Genomic DNA, 22234 nt, shown 5'->3' with positions numbered 1-22234 from the left:
AATACCAAAAGAACAGAAGTAGAGCTGTAGGCTCAAATAGTAGAGCAATAGCCTTCAGCAGAAAAGCTCAAAGGACAGTATCCAGACCCTGACACTTTAAGTCCTAGTACTGACATTTTGTTTTTTGCCAGTCCCTGGCTTCTTTTTGCTCAAGGCTAGCACTCTACCACTTGAGCCACAGTGCCACTTCCAACTTTTTCTGTGTATGTGGTGCTGAGGGATTGAACCCAGGGCTTCATGCATGCTAGGCAAGCACTCAACCACTAAGCCACATTCCCAGCTCAATAGCATTTAATTTTAAAACAAAACAAAAACCTGAGGTGCAGTATGCTATGATGCTATGCATGTGTACTTGGATCTAGTTATTCTTCCTCGGTCAAGGTCAAAGTCTGAAAAATTCCTGATAGCAATCTGTCTGCTGAACAGCTGGTTTGCTTATATTTTCAGAAGAAAACCCTCCCTGGTGTCCGGGAGGAAACCACCATTTGGAAACAGAACACGGGGTGCGTGGGAGGGAAGGCTGGCTTCTCCAGGGGATCAGGACAGGACAGGACACACCAAACATGGCCCCCTAGCCCACCACAGAGACAACAGCAGCAGGCAGTATTCATGAAGTGCTTTTTATTACAGAACAACCAAAACACTTCTGCTATCAAAATAGAAAACTGCACTCTCAAACAGGGTTCAGGGAGCAGAGAGGGGACCAGGGTGTGGGGAAATGCTTTGGTGGTCTCCAGGTGGGCATATGGGGGGGGGCACAGAAGCCCTCTGGACACCACACCCCCATCTCAACTCAGCCCCCAGGGAAAGCCACATCCTGGGTTATTCAAAAAAGCTTCAGTGTCCACTAGTCTGTAAGGCAGAGCTGGGGGAACCCCATCAGAAGTTTGGGAAAGGAAAGGGGTGACAGCACCCTGTGGGAAAATGACCCAGCTAGTGGGGAAGCAAGTGGCTTGTGGGAAGAGCTTGGTGGTCAATGGGGGTCACAGGGGCTGAGGGGTACCCCAGCCTGCAAGTGGCAGAAAAAAACATCCCAAGTCAGAAAGAACAAACCACGGAAGCACCGGCCCGAGGCCTATTCGGCTTTTAAGAGGGCAAATGAGGCCGGAAGAGAGCTGAGCCCCATTCCTTCTTCTGGCTCAGCTCTGATGGGGTCCGCTGCCCTCCTGACCAGCCTGCCCAACTGTGGCAGGCAGCTAAGCAAATGAGCTGGGCAGCAGTCCTGGCTCAACAGGGCAGGCCTCCAAGTCAGAGGCAATCCATAGAGTTCTCAGGGAGCAGACCAGGGATGCAGGCGGGGAGGCCCAGGCCCTTGACAGGAGTGCAGCCGAGACTGAAGGCCAGGGTGGGGTCCTGGCTGTCAGGAGCCTCCAGCCTGTCTGTGTTTTCCCAGTTGATGTGGAAGCGTGTCACCCGGGGGTTTGAGGCCAGGATGTTCCGCTGGAGTTGAGAGAAGTCTGGCTTAGGGGGTGGGTTTTCCCGCAGCTCAGGGTTGGGGTACTCGTTGTTGACATAGTAGCCCACGCGGATGAACTCCTGGCCATGGTACGTGCAGGTGATGAGGACTACAGTCACGCCCACCGCGTCCGTCTCAGGAATGAGGGATGGATTGGGGGCGTCAGCCTGGGGAGACACAGCCCGAGTCTCAGCACCATGAGGCACCCCAACACCATGCACAGACTCCCAGGGGATCACCAGGGCAGAAAGGGTGCTAGTTGCTTTGAGGGTTTCCAGTCCTCTGGGGACCCAGAAAGGGCTCAGGGGCAGAGCGCCTGGACACACAGGGGATGTTCTGAACAAGGTGGCCTGGGAACATGTAAGGAGGTGAGGGGGAGGAATGTGGGTGCAGGGCAGAGCAGCAGGTGAGGCTGAGGGTGGACAGGATGACCCAGCCACTGCGGCCAGGGGCCACTTCAGGGCTTAGGAGAAAGCAAGGCTTAAAGGTAGGCATGTGTGTGACAGAAGGGTGGGAGAGCAGGAGGCGGGGCATGAATTATTCTGGAAAGGAACAGGGACCTCAACCCAGCAGCAAAAGACAGATTCAGGGCACACTGGGGTGAAATGAAATAAATGCTAAGGAAAATACATGGCCCTAGTCAAACACAATGAAGTACCTTTTCAGACATGATCTCATTATGCAACACAGGTTAGCCTTGAACTCTGCCTTAAAAGCTGGGCCTGGGTACTGTCCCTGGCTTCTTCTTGCTCAAGGCCAGCAGTCTACCTCTTGGGCCACACGGCCACTTCCAGCCTTTTCTGTTTATGTGGTGCTGAGGAATTGAACCCAGGGCTTTGTACATGCTAAGCAAGCACTCTACTGCAAGCCACATTCCCAGCCCACCTGTCTTCTTTTTGCTCAAGGTCAGTACTCTTAACACTTGAGCCACAGCCTCACTTCCAGCTTTCTCTGTATATGTGGTGCTTAGGAATGGAACCCAGGGTGCTAGGCAAGCATTCTTACCACTAGGCCACATTCTCAGCCTCCACAGTACCATAGTTTATTGGAGATAAGTCTCACAGACTTTCCTTCCAGGGCTGGCTTTGAAACACGATCCTTAGATCTCAGCCTCCTGAGAAGCTAGGATTACAGGCATGAGCCATCACCACCTGGCTTGAACCCGAACCACACCATACTTTCAAGACAAAGAACGGTTGGCAATGGGGCATGACTTAGCAGGAAGAAAAGCTGTCTTATACAGGAGGTGCTGGGCTTTATCCCCAGTACCTCAATAAACAAACAACAAATAGGTAAATACGTAAACGTATGTGCATGGAAGTGGGGGTAAAGCACCTCTCTTACCTGGAACACAAACATGTGCCTCCCAGCAGGGACTGGGCCCACCAGGACGGAGTCCAGGATCTGATCAAATGCCTCACTTTCTGCTGAGCCCACATAAATGAGTTTCCACTCCAGGTCTGCAAAAACACAAGGCGGAGTTAAGCAATGGAAATAAAGAGCCGAGCAACAAAGACAGCCAAGGGTCTTTCCAGAATGTTCTGGAAGATTCTTCCAGCTGGAGTTGGTTAAGCAGTGGGCACTGGCTCCTCACAAACTAGGGCAGAGATGGAGCCCATTTGTTGCGGGGACACAGCTGCCATGGGCCTGGCTGGGCCAGGCAACCTTGACCTTGACCCTGGGAGGGGGGATCGTCTGGCAGAGTCTGAATCAAGGCCACATGATGCCATCTGAGGGAGGGAGGCAGCGGGCTGGGCATCTGGGGGCGTTGGGGTAGATAGTGGAGTCCACTTTCACATACAGGGACTGATGCCATGGGGCCAGGGGCCTGTCCACGATGGAGTGGGGGTGGGGCACAGATTCCAAAGGGCAGGAGGGGGAAATCGAGGCTGCTGGGGGGGGGGGGAAGGCCACCCCCAAGTTTGCCAGGCCAAGCTGCAAGTCATGCCTACATGTGGCCACCTGGGTGAAGGGGTTGTCTGTGTATACACACGGCGCCCCAAACTCCTCCCTGCATGCCACCAGAGAGCGGGCTCCATGTGAGCACCGAGCCCAGGCCAGCCATGGCGGGCAATCCTGGGTGGCATGGCCTCCTACCAAGGTCCAAGTGTATCAGAGGCAAGGTCATGTGAGTGCAGGGGCACTTGGCAGGGGACCTGGAACTTATTTTAGATTCTTTGAAATGACACAACCCTCAGGCCGGCAGCTGGGCAAGTTTCACAAGCTGCGATTTTCACAGGAAGCAGCTTCTGGAAGCTAGGCCCACAGCACGCATCCAAGCTGGGAAGCACAGCCAGGCCTGCCGGCCTCCGGGCTGTCACCTGAGCCCAGCCCTTCCTCGATACACCCATTTCCTGTCCCTCTGCGGTTTCACTCACACCCTTCTAGGTGAGCACTGGGTGCACTGGGGTTCAAGCTCCAGCAGGGAACTTTGTGGATTTATAGTTATTCTTTTTTTCCCCCTGGGTCGTGGGGCTTGAACTCAGGGCCTGGGCACTGTCCCTGAGCTCTTTTTGCTCAAGGCTAGCACTCTATCTCTTTGAGCCACAGTTCCACTTCTGGCTTTCTGGTGGCTCATTGGTGATAAAGGCTCACAAACTTTCCTGCCCAGGATGGCTTTGAACCACAATCTTCAGATCTCAGCCTCCTTGCTTGCTAGGATTACAGGCATGAGCCACCAGCATCCTGCTTAGTTATTTTATGCTTGGATCTCAAGTTTTTCTTTTCTTTTTTTTCTGGTAAAGCCTAGCTTCGAACTGAGATTCCCCAATATTTGCCTCTCAAGTAAGTAGGGTAAGCCACAACTCCAAGCTTATCAATACTTTTACCAAACACAGCTAGGAATGAGTGGTCCTATCTGTAATCCTAGTTACTCTGGAGGCTGAGATCTGAGGATCATAGTCCAAAAGCTAGCCTAGGTAGGAAAGTCCGTGCCAGTAGAGTTGTGGCTCAAGTGGTAGTATACTGGCTTTGAGCACAAAAGCTCAGGGTCAGTACCCAGGCCCTTAGTTCAAGCCCTAGGACTGGCACATAGACAAAAAAATGGACAAGCAAGGCAGGGTAGCTCATATGCCTGTCCTCCTCCCCTGCTGAGGAGCCTGAGATCTGGAGGATCGAGTTTCACTCCATCTCTAATTCAAAAGCAAGCAGCTGGGCTGGGTGAGTGACTCAAGGCCCAGTGCATGTGAGGCCCCGAGTTCTGGCCACAGTACAGGGGAGCGGGGGAAGTGACCTAACAAGGATCAGAGTTGTTGGAAGGACAGCAGAATTTGGCTAACGCAACTCTCACTTGGGTCTATTTCCTTCGAGTCTCACCCCCCACAGGCAGTGTTGCTGCAGATACACACACCAAAGCTAAGCACATTTTTACCTCTCACGGTGTGGTCTGAAAAGACTAAATGTACTGTCACTGTGGCCTAGGGACCTAAATGACTCCTGACATGGGCCACAGAGTAACACTGAACCCAAAGTTAGAGCCCCTTGTGGCTCTCTTCCATGTTATCCTTTCTCTTCAAAAATCTGAGAAGCCAGCCAGGCACTGATGCCTGACACCTGTAATCTAGCTACTCAGGAGGTGGAGACCTGAAGATCTTGGTTTGAAGCTAGCTCCAGCAGAAAAATAGATGAGATTCCATCTCCTAAATAACCAGTAAAAAGCCAAGACTGGAAGTGTGGATCAAGTAGTAGCCCACCAGCTAAGCAAACAAGCTTGCGGGGATTACAGGCATGCAGCACAAGGCCAAACATTTGTCTTCATACATAGTGGATAAACTCAGGACCTCCTACTGTCAGCTTTCACCACCTAAGCCATGTCTCTAGCCCAGCTAATTGCCAGAGATGGAATCTGACTTTGCTGCCAGGCTTAGAACCTAAATCCTCCAGGTCTCTACTCCTCAGCAGCTAAGATTACAGGAGTGAGCTACTGGTGTCCAGGTTAGTATTTTTTTTCTACCTATTGAGTGTTCTTGTTTGGCAATTTGTGGTCATTTCTACTTTGCAAAACAGTGGCTGTGTGGCTGGGAGAAGCTTCTAGGTAGGGTGTGAATTTAGCATGTGTGTGTGACTCTAGGTTTGATCCCCTGCACCAAGACCAAAACAAAGGCAATATTTTCCTTCTTTTCCAGAACTCCAACCATGAGAAAGTCCCTGGACTCAGAACTCAACACCAGCTCTAGTAACACCTCTACACAGTGGCTCTCCGCTAACTGATGGCATGTCTTCCCTGCTCCAGGTTTCCAAGAAGGAATACCAAATGGGTAATGGCTCCCAATGCAACTGTTTTTAAATGCGAAAAGCACAACCAGGCTGATGGAAACCTGGTGGCCTTCCCTGTGGGAACTGTGAATCCCTGAACCTATTAGCTCCTGCTGTCCCCTCCTGCCTTTTAAACTAAATCTTACTCCGCGGCAGTCATGCTACACTTTATTTCTTTATTTACGCCCTGCCTCGTTCCAGAAAGGATTTGACCTGGCTTCTTCTATAGTTAGTCACAAGGAGGATCCCTAATTGAAACAGGAGAGAGCTGGGGGAGAGGCTACCCATCTGGCCGAAACCCAGCACACACATCACTGGCAGCTCCAGGCTAATCCAAATGGCACAGACTTCCCCACAAACCACGGGCATGCCCTCCCCCACCGGAACTCCACCCCCACTGCTACCTAGGCTCTGAACCCAAGGAGGGCTGGTCTAACTCAGTTTCAGTGGTGCCAGGGGCTCCTTGGGTGACCCCGGGTTTCCCGCATGGCCGGCCCTTTCTTGGAAAAGCCCCTCTTGGTGGCTCCGTTCTGTCAGGTGACAGCCCAGCCACCTTTTGGTGGCCCAGATGAATGGGTGAGACACACAAAAGGCTGCCTTCTCCCGGCTGTTTGAGGCTGGGTTCCAGCAGGTTCTGCCCCATCCACACCCACTGCCCACACTATGTCAAACCCTCCCAGGCCATCAGAAATCTCCGGCTGTTAAAAAGCCTTCGGGAGTCTGGAGAGAAATGCAGCTATGCTGGGCCACACTATCTGTGTTTAAATCCAAGCGTGCAGCCTGAGCTGGGGGACCAAACCACCCATTGGCGCCTAGAAGCCCCCCAGCCCTTCCCAGGGAAGCACAAACAAAGCGAGGCCGCAGCAAGTCGGCAAAGGGGGAAAACCTAAAGGGAGGGGCTTTCACCTGGAAGGAAGGTGCTGGAGGATGGAGTCCCCCTGGAAAAAAGGAGTTAAGGAACCCGAGGAGACTGGGGACCCTGTGTAGGAGCCATTGAGAGGAAAGTAAGGGGGGGGGGTGTCGTTGAAGGTTTCTGAGGGTCAAAAGAATATAGACGATGAGCTGAGTGAGCGCCGGTGGCTCACACCTGTAATCCCAGCTACTCGGGAGGCTCAGGTCCGAGGAGCGCGGTTCCAGGCCTGCCCAAGTGGAGAAGTCTGAGACCATTAGCTCCAACTCACCAGCAAAAAGCCAGAAATGCAGCTTTGTCTCAAATGGTAGAGCGCCAGCCACAAAAGCTCAAGGGCAGAGACCAGACGGAACGCCAAGGAAATAGAAGGGGTTCTGAAGCCTCCCCTGGGTGCCAGGGAGTTGCTGCATGGGAAAAGAGTCTCCACGGGTGGGAAGCAAGGATGGGGGGCTGGGGTCCCCAAGAAGAGATCATAGGGAGTCGGAACCGGCCGAGACCTGAGGGTTTCTGGAGATGAGGGTGGTCATAATGGAGGTTCTCCCTGGGAAGACCGGGAGTCTCCACACGGGGTCTAGCTCACCGTCCGGCAGGGCCTCGTTGCATTCGAAGCTGATCTCGAACCGGAAGGGGCTGTGGAAAGGACTCGGGTTCTCCAGCACCACCACATTCAGCACCGACACCTTCGCCATCGCCTCGCCGGGTGACGGAAGCAGCTGCAGCGGGTCCCGCGCGCGTCTGGGTCCGGCGGGAAGATCTGTGAGGAAAGAGGGGCGCGGGACGCCGGGAAGGACGGCCTGACCCGTAAGGAAGCCCACCTCCTCGCTCCGCCGCCGGCCCGAACTGCGCTTCTCCTCCGCGCGCCGCCTTCAAATAGCCGGCCCCACCCTCCAGCCAATCACCGCCAACGCTGCCCGGCGGCGCGCGCTCTCGCTGTCCCAGCCAATCCCCGTGCGCCTAGCGGCGCGCGCCCTGACGCCTGCTACCAATGAGAACAGCTCCCCTTTAGCGTCCTGCGAGGGAGGCGGGACTATCCGTGCACTACCTCCGGAGCCAATCCCTAACGTCTCCGACTCGTAGAGCGAGTGCGTGGATAGGTGGAACCAAAGTGAGCGGCGCCCCAGGTAGCCAATCCTTACGATCCCCGCAACCAGCGTGGCCCGCCTCCCCATCCCTCCTTTCCGGGATGCGCATCAAACCGAGGACAGCGCCGTCAACGGCCAAACGGTGGCGCCAGGCGCTCATTGAAGAAGTCAAGAAAGCTCAAACTTGCGCTCGCTGTGACGGACAGGGAGAAGTGAGGCGGGGGTAGGGCAGGTTTCTGCGACGTGATTGGATCACGTTCGAAGGGTGGGAGTAAGGGAAAGGTTTGGCTTACGATTGGCCGGAAGGAAGCGGAAGTTGGATGCTGGCGTCGTGATGAGGCGGGAGGTGGGGGTGTCTGATGGGCAGGTGAACATTTCTGGAAGCTTCTGTGAGGGGCTCCTGGCAGACGAGGCCGGGTCAGGCGTTTTGACCGTTGTGACCGTTGGGAACGGTTGAGCCCTCTTCCACCCCAGAGGTGCCTGGTCACCTGGAGGGTTGATGTGGCCAGACAGGGGTTCAAGTCCTGGCTAAGCCAATTGACCAGAAACTTCTCTATGCTTTCCCGCAGCCCGTATCGACCATGAAGCACCCGTGGAACTCAAGCCACAGAATTGCATGGTTTGTAGTAATCATACTTTTAAAAAAATAATCGGGCTGGGGATATAGCCTAGTGGCAAGAGTGCCTGCCTCGGATACACGAGGCCCTAGGTTCGATTCCCCAGCACCACATATACAGAAAGCGGCCAGAAGCGGCGCTGTGGCTCAAGTGGCAGAGTGCTAGCCTTGAGCGGGAAGAAGCCAGGGACAGTGCTCAGGCCCTGAGTCCAAGGCCCAGGACTGGCCAAAAAATAAAATAAATAAATAAATAAATAAATAAGAGCGCAGCAGTTTAAAAAACAGATTTCAATGTATTTAATCCACGATCAACAAAATAGGACATCTCCGTATAAAAAATACAAATGAAATTAAGGGGGGGGGGAAGATGCAGGGCGTCAGCGGCTCACACTGTAATAACCTGGGAGGCGGGAAGCCCCGCCCCATGTCGTCATTGCCAGGTCCCACTGCGGAGGGGATCCCACCCCACGTTGAGGGGACCAGAACCCCCCCCCACCCACCCAGGCTTTCCACCTCCAGACTGCAGGCAGCCGCAGGATATAGGAGGGTGGGATTTCCGGGGGAAGGAAGAAGAGGTGCGGAGAAAGCGAGGCGCCAGGAGGTACCTCACGGAGCTGAGCAGAGCCTCAGTTGCCCTCAGGCTTGGGGGGAGCCCAGGCCTGCGGACAGGAGCCCCAGAGCCCTGGCTGGAAGAGAGGAGAGGCCTGCAGAGCCGAGGCCTGCTGAGGACCAGAGTCCCAGGAGAGGAGCAGAGCAGAGCCAAGAAGAGCTTAAGGCCTGCTGAGGAGTCTGGAGCCTGAGGCCTGTGGCAAAGTCCGAAGCCTGGTGCCTGTTAAAGCCAGAGTGGATGGCAGAGAGCAGAGCGGAGGCCGGTGGAGAGAGAGCCACGTGGAAAGTGTAGTCTCTCAGAGGGGAGAGACCTAAGAAAACAGAGGCCTGTGGACAGGAGAAGCCTGTGGAAAGGAAGAAAGGAAAGAAACTCACCCCCTGGAGGCTGCAACTTGCTCCTAGCTCTGGGGTAGCCTGGGTCAAGGCAGATGCAAACGGACTAATGAACTCATTTGTCATCTTTAACAGTCAGTGCTCGGTGGATTTTCTTGCTCCCAGGAATACAGCAACACCTGTAATCCCAGCTGCTCAGGGCGCTGATATCCGAGGATTGTGGTTTGAAGCCAGCCAGAGCAGGAAAGTCTGGGACACATTTTCTCCAGTTAAGCACCATAAAAGCTAGACTTGGAACCATGGCTCAAGTGGTAGAGCACTAGCCTTGAGCACAAAAAGCTCAGGAATATGGCTTAGCAGTAGAGTGCTTGCCTAGTCTGCGTGTGTGCCAGTCCTGGGCCTTGAATTCAGGGCCTGGGCACTGTCCCTGAGCTTCTTTTGCTCAAGGCTAGCACTCTACCTCTTGAGCAACAGAGCTACTGGCTTTTTCTGTTTATGTGGTGCTGAGGAATCGAACCCAGGGCTTCATTATGCTAGGCAAGGACTCTACTAAACCACATTCCAATGGAATCCAATGGACTTTTCTGTCCAGGTTGCTCTCAAAGTGCAGTCATCTAGGTGTCAGCTTCCTGACTAGCTAGAATGACAGGCGTGAGCCATTGGTGCCTAGCTAGGCCTGTGGGGATATATATTAAGTAAATACTTCTTCCCATTACCAAAGTCATGGATGCTTAATGAAAAAAAATTTTAACTACAGTGTTGGGGGACTGGGATTGTGGCTTAGTGGCAGAGAGCTTGCCTAGCATGCACGACGCCCTGGGTTCAATTCCACAGCACCACATAAGCAGAAAAAGCCAGAAGGGTCTCTGTGGCTCACATGGTAGAGCACTAGCCTTGAGCACAAAGAAACTCAGGGACAGTGCCCAGGCCCTGAGTTCAAGCCCCAGGACTGGCAAAAGTAAAACTACAGTGTTGGAAGAAAGTAAACATTACCCATTATATAAACTGTGTGTGTGTATCCATGCACGTGTGCATGCCAGTCCTGGGGCTTGAACTCAGGGCCTGGGTGCTGTCCTTTTGCTTGTTCACTCATGGCTGGGTCTCTACCATGTTCCTTTGCAACCTCATCCCTCAGACACACCGGTGGCTGTCCATACTACACAGGCCTTGCGTACCATTGAGATTCATGTGTCCACACACAGATGCCACACCTACACATACACTTAGAGGTGCCACACACAGATCATACACACACACACACACACACACACACACACACATACTTTTTTGCACCCATGTCAGTTTCAAAGAAGCAGCTGTGGGATCTTGGCTTCATTTTTTAAAAATAATGGATTTATTTACTTGGAGAAGAGACTCCTGGACTTTCCTGCTTGGGCTGGCTTTGAACCATGGTCCTTAGATCTCAGCCTCCTGAGTAGCTAGGATGACAGGACTGCTAGGAGACACCGATGTGTCTGGGTGGGCCTAGGGAAGACGTCCATCCACCTGGCTTCCTTGAGCCTTAGTTCAGCCAGGAGTAGCTGTGATGGACGCAGTCAGGAGGGGCCCAAGGTGTTTGCCCTCCTTCCCAGGAGGGGATGCAGTGTACGAGGACCTACAGATTTGGACTTTTGGTCCAGAGAGGGCCTTTGTGGCCCAGTGGTGATGGAGGACCCCCTCTCCCACAAGGATCACGGAGCACCTGCTGTGTGTCCAGTGCTGCATTGGGCTCTGGGAACCCCTTCTGCTATGGGCCCAATGCTCAGGCTGGAGACACGGTTGAAGTCTGTAGAGAATGCCCAGCAGCTGGGAGAAAGGGGGGACAGAGCTAGACAGGGCTGTGGAATTTGTGGAGACATTGAGATGGTGTGGCCTGGGAAGGTCTGTACAGCACATACTTCTTGAAGGTCTGGACTCAGAACAGCCAGGGGTTGGGAATGTGGCTTAGTGATAAGAGTGCTTGCCTAGCATGCATGAAGCCCTGGGTTTGATTCCTCAGCACCACAATATATAGAAAAAGCCAGAAGTGGCACTGTGGCTCAAAGTGGTAGAGTGCTAGCCAGGGACAGTGCTCAGGCCCTGAGTCCAAGCCCTAGGACTGGCAAAAAAAAAGAACAGCCAGTGCCAAGGCCCTGGGGCGGGCAGAAGGTTCCAAGAGACAGTCAAGTCCTGGGGCTTTGGTTGTTGTAAAGCCAGGGCTGCCCTCGGCTTCTCATCTGGATGAGACATACCACAGTTTTGAGCTGAAGAGGGAAGAAAACATGGGGACCAAAGCCAGGGTGCTGGCAGTCAGTATGGGGTAGCAGTGTGTTCAAGGGCATGGTGAAAGGCAGATCCTGTGTGGCAGGGAATACCTGTTATGGTGCAGTCTGGGAGCAAGCGAGACCTAGCCCCTCTGTGTCCCCACATGCGATGCAGAGCTTTGGGGACTGCCACCCACCCCCAGTGAATCAACGGCCACTCATCCTTCCAAGAAATCTTAATTTCTTTATTGTTTGACTTTTTTTTTGACTCAACAATTTTTTTTAAACTTTTTGTTTTTTTCTGAAACGTTCGTTATGAGCCTTTTTGTTTTGTTCTCGTTAAATGCACTCGACCCAAAATTGGTTTGGCATATCGAAAAGGAGACCGAAGAGGGGTGCGGTGGGGCAAGGGTGGGGCGGGGAGGCCCAAATGGACGGAGATCAGGGATGAGTAGAAAGAGGGGCGGAGACAGCGAGAAAGACATGGGGCAGGGGGCGCAGGAGGGGGGGACCCAACAGAAAAGAATGCAGGGAGAAAGAACAGACAAGATTTAGGAGCAAATGAATCCAGGAGCCCACGGAGGGGCGTGGGGGAGGAAACCAAGACCCTTGTCCGTCCCGTCCCAGCTGGGGTGGGGGGGCATCAAGGCACCGGGTCTGGTTGGGGTGGTGCTGCACTGGGCTGCAGTGGTGTCCAGCCCCGCCAGGGGGCGCCACCATGCAGCCCCGAGGCCCGGGAGCCCACCTGGGTGACTGCCCCCCTGCACCCTCTCTCCCCTTGATTGTCGTTGTATGGAGAGATGGGGGGCTGGGCAGGGGAGATTTCCCCTCCCCTGGTGGCCAGGCCCTCTGTCCCCTCTGCCCAGCTAGACCTTGACCCCCCCCCGGGTCTGTGGTGACATCAGTCCAAGACCCCCCCACCACCACAACTTGCCAGAGATGTGGTCACCCCCGCCTGCTCCCCACTGGGACCAAACCACCCTCTTTGGTCTGACCCCTTCTCCCCTAACTGATGGGGACAAGCCAGCCCCAGCTCCCCAGCACCAGGGAGGGGGCTTTCTAGCAGCAAAAAAAAAAGGGTCCCCCTCCTTCCTAGAGGCCTCCTCCCCCAAAACCCAAAGTTCATGGCAGCAGCAGGCTGAGACCCGGAGATGTTTGGAAACTCATGGCACTTGTGAGAAAAGAGGGAGGAGGGCAAGAGACAGAGATCAGGGCAGAGGCAGGGGCACCTCTGGGAAATGGCGATGAGGGGCTGCACTACCCCAAAAGGCTGGGAGAAGCAGGGGGCCTGAGGACGGAGAGGGGCTCAGGTGACAGCCCAGGCCTGGACCAGCTGTGCCCCTCCAGGGGCAGAGGGGATGGGGAGAGGCCCCCCCAGGCCCCCCGCACCCCCTGCTCCGGTAGGGAGCACAGGGAGGGGGTGTGCACATGGAGGGGCAGCGCAGCCGGTCTTGGCAAGAGCCTCTTTGGGTGTGAGGGTGTCTCCCTGGGCCAGTGGGGAGCAGAGGGGAGACAGGCCCTGGTCCTGGGGCAGGCAGTGAGGTACACGCCCCGGGGGGGAGGAGGGGGCTGACGGATGCAGGGGCGGCGGAGCAGGGAAGGAGGTGACAGGCCGGATGGGCACCGGGTTCTTTGTTTCGCTGTTGCTGTCTCTGGTGTGGAAAGCTGCTCTGCCGCTGCCCCGCAGGGCGCGGGGTGCACAGGACATCCATGGAGAAATCCTGGCTGGGGGGGCAGGGGTGGCCAGTGGCGCCCCCCCACTCTGCTCCGCTCCCAAGAAAGTCTGGGCTGGCCTGGGCCACAGGCGCCTGGTGGCTTCAAGTGATGAGATTTTTTTTTTTTGTCTTTTTTGTTCTTTTCCATTTCGTTGAAATATTTACAGCAATGGGGGGCAGGGGGGGAAGAGGAGGGGGCAAGAGGAGGGGGCAAGAGGAGTCCCTAGGGAAAGATCCAAGCCCGGGACCCACTCCCCAGGGAGACCCGGACCCACAATCTGCTCCCCAGATAGCCGGGCCCACAGGACTGGGAACTGACCAGCCTGGGCCACCCCTGTGGGGAGTTGTGCTTCATCAGGAGTCGCCCCAAGGGAGGGGGTCATTGGGTGCACTCTGGGGGGTGGGGGACCCATAGCAAGGGGAAGGAGCTTGTGGAAAGTTCCACCTTAAAACTGCCAGCCACTACTGCCTGGGCATGGGCCATAGGCTCTGGTTGCTGGAGGCAGGGAGAGTGGGGTGCATGGGGGTGGGGCCCCTGACCACCCATCCTGCCCACCAAGACAGGGGTAGGCAGCCAGGCCGGACCCCGCGGGGTCCCCTCCGGGCCCAGGGCATTAGAGGCAAGAGCGGCGGGTGCCAGTCCTCCCTCCTGCCCTGTGGGGGGCTCAGGGCCTCCTCACTGCACTCCCCCAAATCGAGCTGGTGTGGGTGGCTGGTGGAGACCCTGTGTGCGCCCATGGCCGGGTCCTGGCGGGGACTGAGGGGCCGCCCACCAGCCACGGCCGAGCCCAGGGCGCCCCGGCCCGCCCCTGGTCCGCAAGGTCCCTCAGAGGCTGGTGACCAGCTGCATCTGGCCGTCGCCGTCGGGCCCCGGCCCCTCGAGGCCCGGTGCGGCCAGGTAGCCCTCGTGGCTGGGCCTCCGCACCTGGTAGTAGCCCTGCAGGGGGTTCCGGGCCACCAGGGCCGGCGGGCGCGAGGTGTAGTAGATCTCAGGGGGCCCCGGGGGCGCGGGCGGTGGCGGGGGCAGGGCCTCGCCGGGCCCGTCGGGGCTGCTGTCCGGGTAGGAGGGCGAGTCCCGCAGGTTGGCCCCGCTGGCGTAGAGCGAGTCCCGGCCCGGCGGGGAGGAGAGCGGCCGGCCAGCGCCGTCGTCGGCCGCTCCGCCCTCGGACTCGTCCAGGTCGCTCTGGTACAGCACCGACTGCGCGCGCGGCAGCAGCAGCGGCTCCTCCAGCGCCTTGTACAGCAGTTCGATCTCGGCGCGGTCGGCGCCCGCGGGCCCGGCCTCATCCTCGCCGGGCGGCCCCGGCGGCGCGGGCGGCTCGGGCGGCGGCGGCGGCCCCTTGGCGCCCGCGCCCCGCAGGTTGTTGTGCACCAGCTCGGAGATGATCATCTTCTCGAAGGCGGCCGCGTCGGCCAGGTTGCGCCCGCGGGGCTCGGGGCCCGCGTCGCCCGCGGGGAAGTCGCCGCTGCGCAGCGAGTAGCTGTTGTTGAAGTTGCCGTTGAGCGGCAGCGTGTCCATGCCACAGGCCTCGCGTGCGCCCAGGGGGTGCTCTGCGGGGAAGGCGCGGGGCTCAGGGGGGGCTCGGCGGGGCAAGGCGCAGCCCCAGGCTCCCCGCGTCCTCGGGAGACCCCCCCGTGGGCCTGTGCTATGCCCCGCACCGGGGAGACAGGGTCCCCCACATGGTGACTTACTGGGTTCCCGGTAGCTCCCTGCAGTGCCAGCGGAAAGAGAAGGTGAGAAGGAGCTTAGAGCCAGTGCCCAGGGGTGGGGCCACCCCAGGGCTGACGCCCCCCAGCTGCCATGCCCTCACCTGGGGAGTTGAAGACGGGGGGTGAGGAGGGGTTGAAGCCCACCGACTCGGCAATGAGTGTGTTGTAGGGGCTGGTGCCCCCGCGAGGCTGCAGCACGGGGTTGGTCAGGAGGTGGTTCCCCATGGTGCCTGCCAAGGGAGTGGCAGGTCACACGGCGGCCCTCGTTGGAGATGGGAGTTAGGGGTGCAGGGCAGTGGCTCACCTCGGTTCAGGGTGGGGGTGCTGTTGATATCACCTGCCATGAAGGAGGACTCTGTTTGCTTCCTCACCGTGTCATTCCACATCCTCCGGATCCGGCTCTGGGGACACAGCCAGGCATGAGGGGACAGGCCTCTCTCCTTGTTCCCTCCCCCCCTGGCCCAGCCCACCCGCCAGTACCTGGGTCCCTGTGTAGTAGCGGGTATTGCTGCGCATGGCTGAGGTCTTGAGGGAGCCGTGCGCACCCCCTGGCGGGGAGCGGATGCAGCAGTACGAGTGGCGCAGGCACTTGCTGTACTCCTTGTGCACCTGTGAGACACGTGTGTGTGTGTGTGTGTGCGCGTGCGTGTGCATGAACCGCCACCTGAAGCTGGCCAGGGGAGCGGCTGAGCTGCAGGACCCCTCTCAGATGCTAACCCAGGGGCAGCCGAGTGCCCGCTGTAGGTGGCCCGTGGACTCCAGCGGCATGGAATCCCCCTGCAGGGCATGCTCAAGTCCAGCGCTCTACCACTCTCAGGGACTTTCCTGCCCCAGCTGACTTGGAACCTCCATCCTTAGATCCCAGCGCACTGACTAGCTGAGATGACTGGCATGAGCCACTGGTGCCTGGCTCGTGAGAGGATTCTGCACGCAGCAGCCCGGCTGCCACGGCCTCTACGGCCCGAAGCTCCAGTCTGGAGCCTGCTGCCTCTCCCCAGTGCTGTTGCCTTCTTCCTGAGTGGTTTTTAAGATCCTTACTTTAATGCGCTGATTTAAAAAGAGACCTTTCTATCACTACAAAATTCACAGTTCTTTCCAGAACTATTCCAGTGGGAAACATTTCGTGGGGTGCCCCGTAGTTCCTCCCTGTGGGTCCTGATTCACGCCCTCACCCTGCAGAGAGTGCCCAGGCCACTCCACCCCTGGCAGAGCCGTGCTTGCCTCCCCTGGGGCACAGGCCGCGCTGTGCAAGGCGGGCACTTCGGGCCCCAGCAGCACTAGGCCCCCAGCCCCTGCCCTTCTCTTCTGCTGAGCCCCAGGCCCTGCCATACCCTACCTTCTTCTGCAAGGCGCAGTGGAAAACGAAGATGAAGACCCCCTGGAAGGCGTTGAAGGTGGTGAACAGATAGGCCATAACCACAGACTCCTTGTTGATGAAAAGGAGGCCGAAGGCCCAAGTGAGACCCAGCAGGAAGAGCAGTGCAATGGCGCCCAGGGCCCAGGACCTGAGGGAGGGGCACGCACGCAGGTCAGCGACCGGCGGAGCCTCCCAGAGCCCCCTAGAGCCCACAGCACAGTTCCCCGGGGACCTTCGATGGGCCTGTCTGCCAAGCCCAGGGCCTCGGCGGCCTTGGGAGGCTGGCAGCACCTGCTGCACTGTGGAGTGCATAAGCTATGTTTTGTGGCCACTTTTCTATCATCCTTAAGTGGACTCAGGATTTGAACCTGACCTCCCCCACTGCAGTCACAGCCCCATACCGCAGGCTGAATGTGCTAATGATATGCTTTCCCATCCTTAAGTGGGCGCACCATAAATACAATAAAGCACCGATCCCTAGAGTACTGCATCCCGGGGGGGGGGGGGGGCTCACTTAATGTTGTCCAGGCGACTGGAGTCTGGCTTGAGCACGGACGAGCTGCGAATCATCTTGTGCAGCGTCACCATGAGGAATACCAGGTTCACCTATGCAGGGCAGGGCTGATCACTCTTCCTCTTTGAAGCCATCCTCTGTGCCGGGGAGGGGCCCTCCATGCCCCTCATGCCCTCTGTGCCCTCCATGCCCTAGGACCCCATCTGCCTCATGATGAGCTCATGTGCGCTGAGCTACTGCTCAGTTCTGACACCTTCACACCAGGAGTGTGCATGTGCACACATGGGCACGTGTGTGTACTTGTGCATGTACGTCAAGGTCAAGGCCAGCCCTTCTAACTCACCACGATGACAAAGGAGACAGGGCCGATGAAGCTCCAGATAAAGTAATTGTCCACTCGGAGCCAGCAGCTGTGAAAGAGACGGTGGTGTTGAAAGATGTTGGGGAGGACGTGGGGCCCCTTCTCTCTGGCCTGGGAGGATGGGGGGGTCATGGAGGCCAGCAACCTAAAAGGCTTGACCTGAGGGGTGCCACGGAGCCCCATGAGGCTGCGGGGGACACTCACGCCTTCTCGGTGCCGTAGCTGCGGTAGTCAATGGCGGCGGCAATGCCAACCACCAGCGCAGGGAAGCAGTAGCCGCCTAGGTAGTAGTACTTGGTGCGAGAGTACTCACTCTCGAACACCTCCACCAGCAGCAGGTAGAGGTGCACGCCTTCCAGACATAGCCAGGAGAAGGCGGCCAGGAAGAAGTAGTGCAGCAGGCCCGCGAAGATGGGGCAGGCAATCTGGAGGAGCCATAGGGGGAGGTGAGGGGCTGTGCTGGGGGCTGGGGTGCGTCCTCTCCAGCCCCCAGGCCCGGGCCCACCTCATACTGTGTCTTGTCTATCCCCACCAGGAAAAGCAGCTCGGCCAGGAAGAGATTGATGCACAGGTTCTTGTGAATGGTGTTGCGGTCGGTCTGCAGGCCCCGCAGGAAGCAGAAGGTGGAGATGCAGATGGCGAGGCAGACCAGCGAGATCACGATACCCACCCAGGTGATGACCGACAGCAGCAGCTCATTGATGCGGCCCTGGTACTGGAGATGGGAGCGAGGGTGTACACTCAGAGCCTGCCGTGGGCAAGGCCAGGAGCAGGGCGCATGCCCAGAGCCTCCTGCGGGCAAGGCCACGCCCTACAAGTAGGTCCCCCAAGGGGAGACAGCAGTGACACCCACTGGCTTTTCCACAGCAGCTGGGTGGACAGAAGCCAGAGGCAACTGGACAGCCGCACTTGCACGTGGCCTTCTGCCCCTGCCCTCCCTCCTCCCTGCCGGGGACCCCTAGGTCCCCCCATGCTGTGCCCTAGGATGCCATGCAAAGCAGGGCCGCAGTGCGCCTTGCCCCAGCTGGCTTACGATCTCTCGGTGGGCCATGAGGACGGCGAAATTGGTGAGGTGGCTACAGGCACACGTGGTGTGGGTCTTGTTGGACTCCACCAGGCGGCAGCCCTGCGTCGACCAGTAGCCCAGCATGGAGCGCTCCGAGTAGTTCCAGAAGGAGCAATTGGCATTGAAGTGGTTCTTGGCCTGCCATTCGGTGTCAGCAGGGGTCAGAATTGGGGGGCCCTGCAGGTCCCCCGTACCCAGTGTAGAGGACCAGGACGGGCCCTGGGCTCACCTCCAAGTGGGCCACAGTGAAGATGACGGGGTCCATGAGGAAGACGCGGCTGGACTCCTTGTTGATGGACGCGGCAATCACCTGTGAGTTCACTACCAGCGAGGTGCCCCCCGCACCCCCCGAGCCCGCTTCACCCGCCAGCTTCACCGTGGCGTTCTCCGTGGACAGGAAGAGGCCCAGGTTGTTGTAGAGGATGAAGACCACTTTGACCACCCCTGGGGAGGGCAGTGGGGCACTATGAGACGCAGCCACCAGCCTGCCATGCCTGGCCACGGGGACTACCAATGCAGGCCACAGCCAGGCAAGGGGGTTCAGAGCCCTTCCCACAGGGGCCAGGAGGTGGGGGCTCAGGCACTGCCCTCCTCCTCCTCCTCCCCTGTGTGACCTCTCTGAGCCTTAGGAACAATAGCAGGGTGCTGAGCCAGGAGCTCTGCAAACCTGGGGTTCTTTAGGGCTTTGGGGGGACCTGGGCACCCGCTGGCGTCCAGGCACTGACCATTCCGGCTGTTCTGCTTGATGGTGTTGGCCGACAGCTGGATAGAGTTTTCGCTGGGGTGCTCCTGGGGGAACACCAGCTCCTGCACCTGGCCCTCTGTGTTCAGGACAGTGACCTCGAGAACTGGCCGGGGGGGGGGGGGAGGGGACACATGCCGTCAGCCTCTGCCCTCGGTGGGCAAGGCCCTGCACCCCAGGCTCTGAGCTGGCACTCACCCACATTCTGCTTGGCTGCTAGGAAGCGGGCAGGCTCCCTGACGTTGTCAGCCAGCAGGAAGGCGCCCTCCTCCAGGACGTCCAGCAGCATGGTGGCCGTGTGCACCTGCTCCGTGGCATTCATGTCCTTCCAGGACTCGAGTGCCTCGGGCCGGAGCAGGTTGTCCACCGTCTCCACCACGGCCTGGGGGGGGGGGGGGGCGCGGAGGGGGTGCTGTGAGCCACCTACGTCCCTAGTTCCGTGAGTGGGCTGTGTCCTTTCCTCCCCTCCTCTGGAAGCCGAGTGACCCACGGGGCCTCACCTTGATGTAATCCTTGCAGGTTCTCTCTCGCTTGTGCATCTAGAGATGGGAGGGCGTGTCAGGCTTACCTCTGGGCACTGTTCCCCCAAACCTGGGCCCTAGGTAGCTCATTCTGCACCCCGCCTCCAAGGCCCCCCTATACAGGCTGCTGGCTTGGAGGAGCCATGCCCACCTTGTTGTAGTTCTTGCCGGCTGACTCACGCTCGATGGGCCGCAGGGCCTGCAGCTGGGCATCCAGGATGTCCAGCAGCTGCTCCAAGAGCTTCACAGAGGAGGACACGTCCCCCGCATAGATGGAGCCCCGAGTATGGCGCGCCAGCTCGCTGGCGATGTTGGCCGCATTCTCTCCACTCTTAATCTGCATGCAGCGGGCAGGAAGGGAGCCAGGTCTGTCAGGGACCACCCTGCCCTCCCCCCTCCCCTCCCCGTCCTAGCCCAGTAGGCAAGTGTGGCACTGGGGGGTGGGGGCAGTACCTTCTGAGCCACCTGGTTGACCCAGGGAGAGGTACAGTTGCTGAGGTCGGGGCCCCGGGGGTTCCAGAGCCCCAAGGCCGGCAGACATTGGAACGAGGCGATTCCTAAAGGGACAGATGAGGGAGGCAAAGGGTAGGCCGGAAGGGGAGAGGCGGTGATGGGGATGTGGACGGACAACAGACAGACACACAGCAATGAGACAGGAAAGGGGTGAGGGATGGCACAAGCCATCCCTCGCAGTCTCTGAGCTGCCACCATGCCAAGACTCTGCTGGATGCATGGTCCATGTGCCCCTCCCACCCCGCCCAGCCTCTGCACTCACCCCGAGTCCCCTTGGGGCAGGGCCGCTCCACAAGCATGCCCTGCTGCGTGGCTGGCCACTGGACCCGCCGCACCTCTCGGGGTTCACAGAAGAGCTCCGGGGACACATGCAGGTTGGGGGCGGGGGGTCGCCGGGTGCTGGGGGCGGGGGCCGTGGCCGGAGGCAGGTCGGGTCCCAGCTGGTTGATGGCACCCACGGGGTGCGTGGTGAGGGGTGCACGGCGGAGGGGAGTGGTGGCTGCAGGCGAGGCTGTGCTGGTGAGGGGTGTGGGCCGCGCTGTGGTGGTTGTGCTGAGGGGCGGCGAGGTGGCTGGGCCTGGAAGGAGAGACACCCCAAGGTCACCGCGTGCCTGGGTCTGGGGGTGCTGTCCCCGCTGAGCCCACCCCTGGCCTCTGCATCCCTAGGGGCCATGACCCCCAGGAAAGCACACATGGTCAAAGCTGGGGAACCCCTTGTGTCGGTGGTAATGGCAGAGGGGGCCCCTTGCGGAAGAGGCTGGACTGGGTAAGGTTCCCTGGGGTGGCACTGTGGACTGTTTGAGCAGTACCCAGGGGCCTCAGTTTCCCAATCTGTAAAGTGAGGTCATATGAGAACCAACAGACTCTGGCAGAGGGTAGGGACACCCCCACCCCAGGAACTCTCCTCACCAGCACTGGGGTCGGGAGGCCCAAACTCCAGGCTGTAGCGCACCACAAAGTAATTGTTCCACACATAGAGCTGGTTGTCGCGGGGGTTGTAGTCCACGGAGGACACAAACTGGTAGGGGTTGGGGAAGGCTAGGCCCACGGGCTCCTCGCGGTTGGCATTGGTGTTGAAGGCGTAGTCCACGCGGTTGCCAGCCGCCTCGCTGTCGTCGTCCACGTAGACCGAGCGCAGCACGTAGAGCACCCCGCACACCATGAAGGCGTTGGAGGCCGAGCGCTTGTCGTAGCCGGTCTCCCACGTGCCCTCAAAGCGCAGCGTGTAGGGGTTCAGCTGGCTCACCACCAGCCGCCCATTGTTGCCCTCGGTGGCATAGATGACCCAAAGGCCGTTCTCGTCCACCGCCAGGTCGATGTCGGTCTTGCCGCCCCAGCGGTAGGGCGACGTGTCGTGGTAGTTGGCTGTGTTGATGACCGTCTCGCCACTCTTGATTCGTGTGCGCAGATCATACTTGACGATGTTGCGCGTGCGCTCCTTGTTGTAGAAGACGGCGCCGTCGTAGACCACGAAGCCCGTGCCATCCACGCGGTTGGGCAGGCGGTAGGTGGTGGTGTGGCGGGCAGCCACATAGTCCTCCCACGATGCATACTCGGTGAGCGTGTCGGTGCGGTAGGGGATCCAGGGCATCACGTAGATGCGGTCGCCCGCCTGCAGCGGGTCCTTGCACCATGCACCAGACTGGTGCTCTGACTCGTGTGTGGACGTGGGTTCCAACACCTTCTGCAGCGTGCCCGGGCACACGAAGACTGAGCAGGGGGAAGGGGGGCAGAGAGAGAGGGAGAGAGAGAGGAGTGGGTGACAGGGCGGGGACCCAGCCGTCCCCTCCTGCTGCTGCAGTCATGGTTGCTTGGTAGGGCTGGTGATAGGAGGGGGTTTCTGGGCTGGGACCCCCGCCCGCCCAGCTGCCCCTCTCCCTGGAGCTGTCCGCCCTGCAGGCCATCAAGAGCAGGGTTAGTGCGGGTGGGTGGGTGGGTGGGGAGGCAACCCTGGCCCCTCCCTGGCTGCTAGAGACCCCACGGGCTGGGGCCGGGGTGTTGAGCGAGGGTCTCCCTGCCCTTCTGCCTCCTCTGCCCTAAGGAAGAACTAAGGTCTCGGGTCCCATCCTTCACCGACCACATCGGAACAGACTTGTTAAATGTCACTTTCTTCCTCGTACAAAAACTGCAAGGTAGAACCGTGTCCTATGTCGCCCACCCTCCCACAGTGGGTGTCAGGGGCATCCTATTTCAGTGTAGGGTGGGGGAGGCCTAGGGGCACCAACTCTCCCC

General features: G+C 58.6%; 2 protein-coding genes across 6 annotated transcripts in view; both read right to left on the bottom strand.

Annotated features, from left to right (window-relative positions):
- Positions 1-606: 606 nt before the first annotated feature.
- Positions 607-7474, bottom strand: Asf1b (anti-silencing function 1B histone chaperone). The gene is made up of 3 exons (XM_048340883.1): positions 7201-7474; positions 2801-2916; positions 607-1623 (listed from the first exon to the last, which is right to left on the bottom strand). Exons 1-3 carry the CDS (start codon positions 7307-7309, stop codon positions 1249-1251), a joined length of 600 nt encoding a protein of 199 aa, XP_048196840.1. The 5' UTR covers positions 7310-7474; the 3' UTR covers positions 607-1248.
- Positions 7475-11727: 4253 nt separating this feature from the next.
- Adgrl1 (adhesion G protein-coupled receptor L1) overlaps positions 11728-22234 on the bottom strand; it is a 34819-nt gene continuing 24312 nt past the window's right edge. For 3 of the 5 annotated variants that reach the window (XM_048342360.1, XM_048342361.1, XM_048342364.1), the window contains 19 exons: positions 20912-21712; positions 20265-20579; positions 19943-20046; positions 19641-19826; positions 19469-19507; positions 19167-19350; positions 18952-19074; positions 18456-18670; positions 18194-18364; positions 17666-17875; positions 17365-17585; positions 17143-17209; positions 16800-16891; positions 16265-16433; positions 15409-15537; positions 15233-15329; positions 15030-15158; positions 14911-14928; positions 11728-14769 (listed from right to left, as the gene is read on the bottom strand). In XM_048342360.1, the coding sequence (XP_048198317.1) occupies positions 14045-14769; positions 14911-14928; positions 15030-15158; positions 15233-15329; positions 15409-15537; positions 16265-16433; positions 16800-16891; positions 17143-17209; positions 17365-17585; positions 17666-17875; positions 18194-18364; positions 18456-18670; positions 18952-19074; positions 19167-19350; positions 19469-19507; positions 19641-19826; positions 19943-20046; positions 20265-20579; positions 20912-21712 (3995 nt within the window). In that variant the 3' untranslated portion in view covers positions 11728-14044. The remainder of the gene's footprint in view (positions 14770-14910; positions 14929-15029; positions 15159-15232; positions 15330-15408; positions 15538-16264; positions 16434-16799; positions 16892-17142; positions 17210-17364; positions 17586-17665; positions 17876-18193; positions 18365-18455; positions 18671-18951; positions 19075-19166; positions 19351-19468; positions 19508-19640; positions 19827-19942; positions 20047-20264; positions 20580-20911; positions 21713-22234) is intronic. The other 2 variants (XM_048342362.1, XM_048342363.1) reach the window with 1 other exon arrangement.

Source organism: Perognathus longimembris, chromosome 3, assembly GCF_023159225.1.
Source record: "Perognathus longimembris pacificus isolate PPM17 chromosome 3, ASM2315922v1, whole genome shotgun sequence".
Lineage (NCBI taxonomy): Eukaryota > Metazoa > Chordata > Mammalia > Rodentia > Heteromyidae > Perognathus > Perognathus longimembris.
This window is presented reverse-complemented; position numbering and strand designations above follow the sequence as displayed.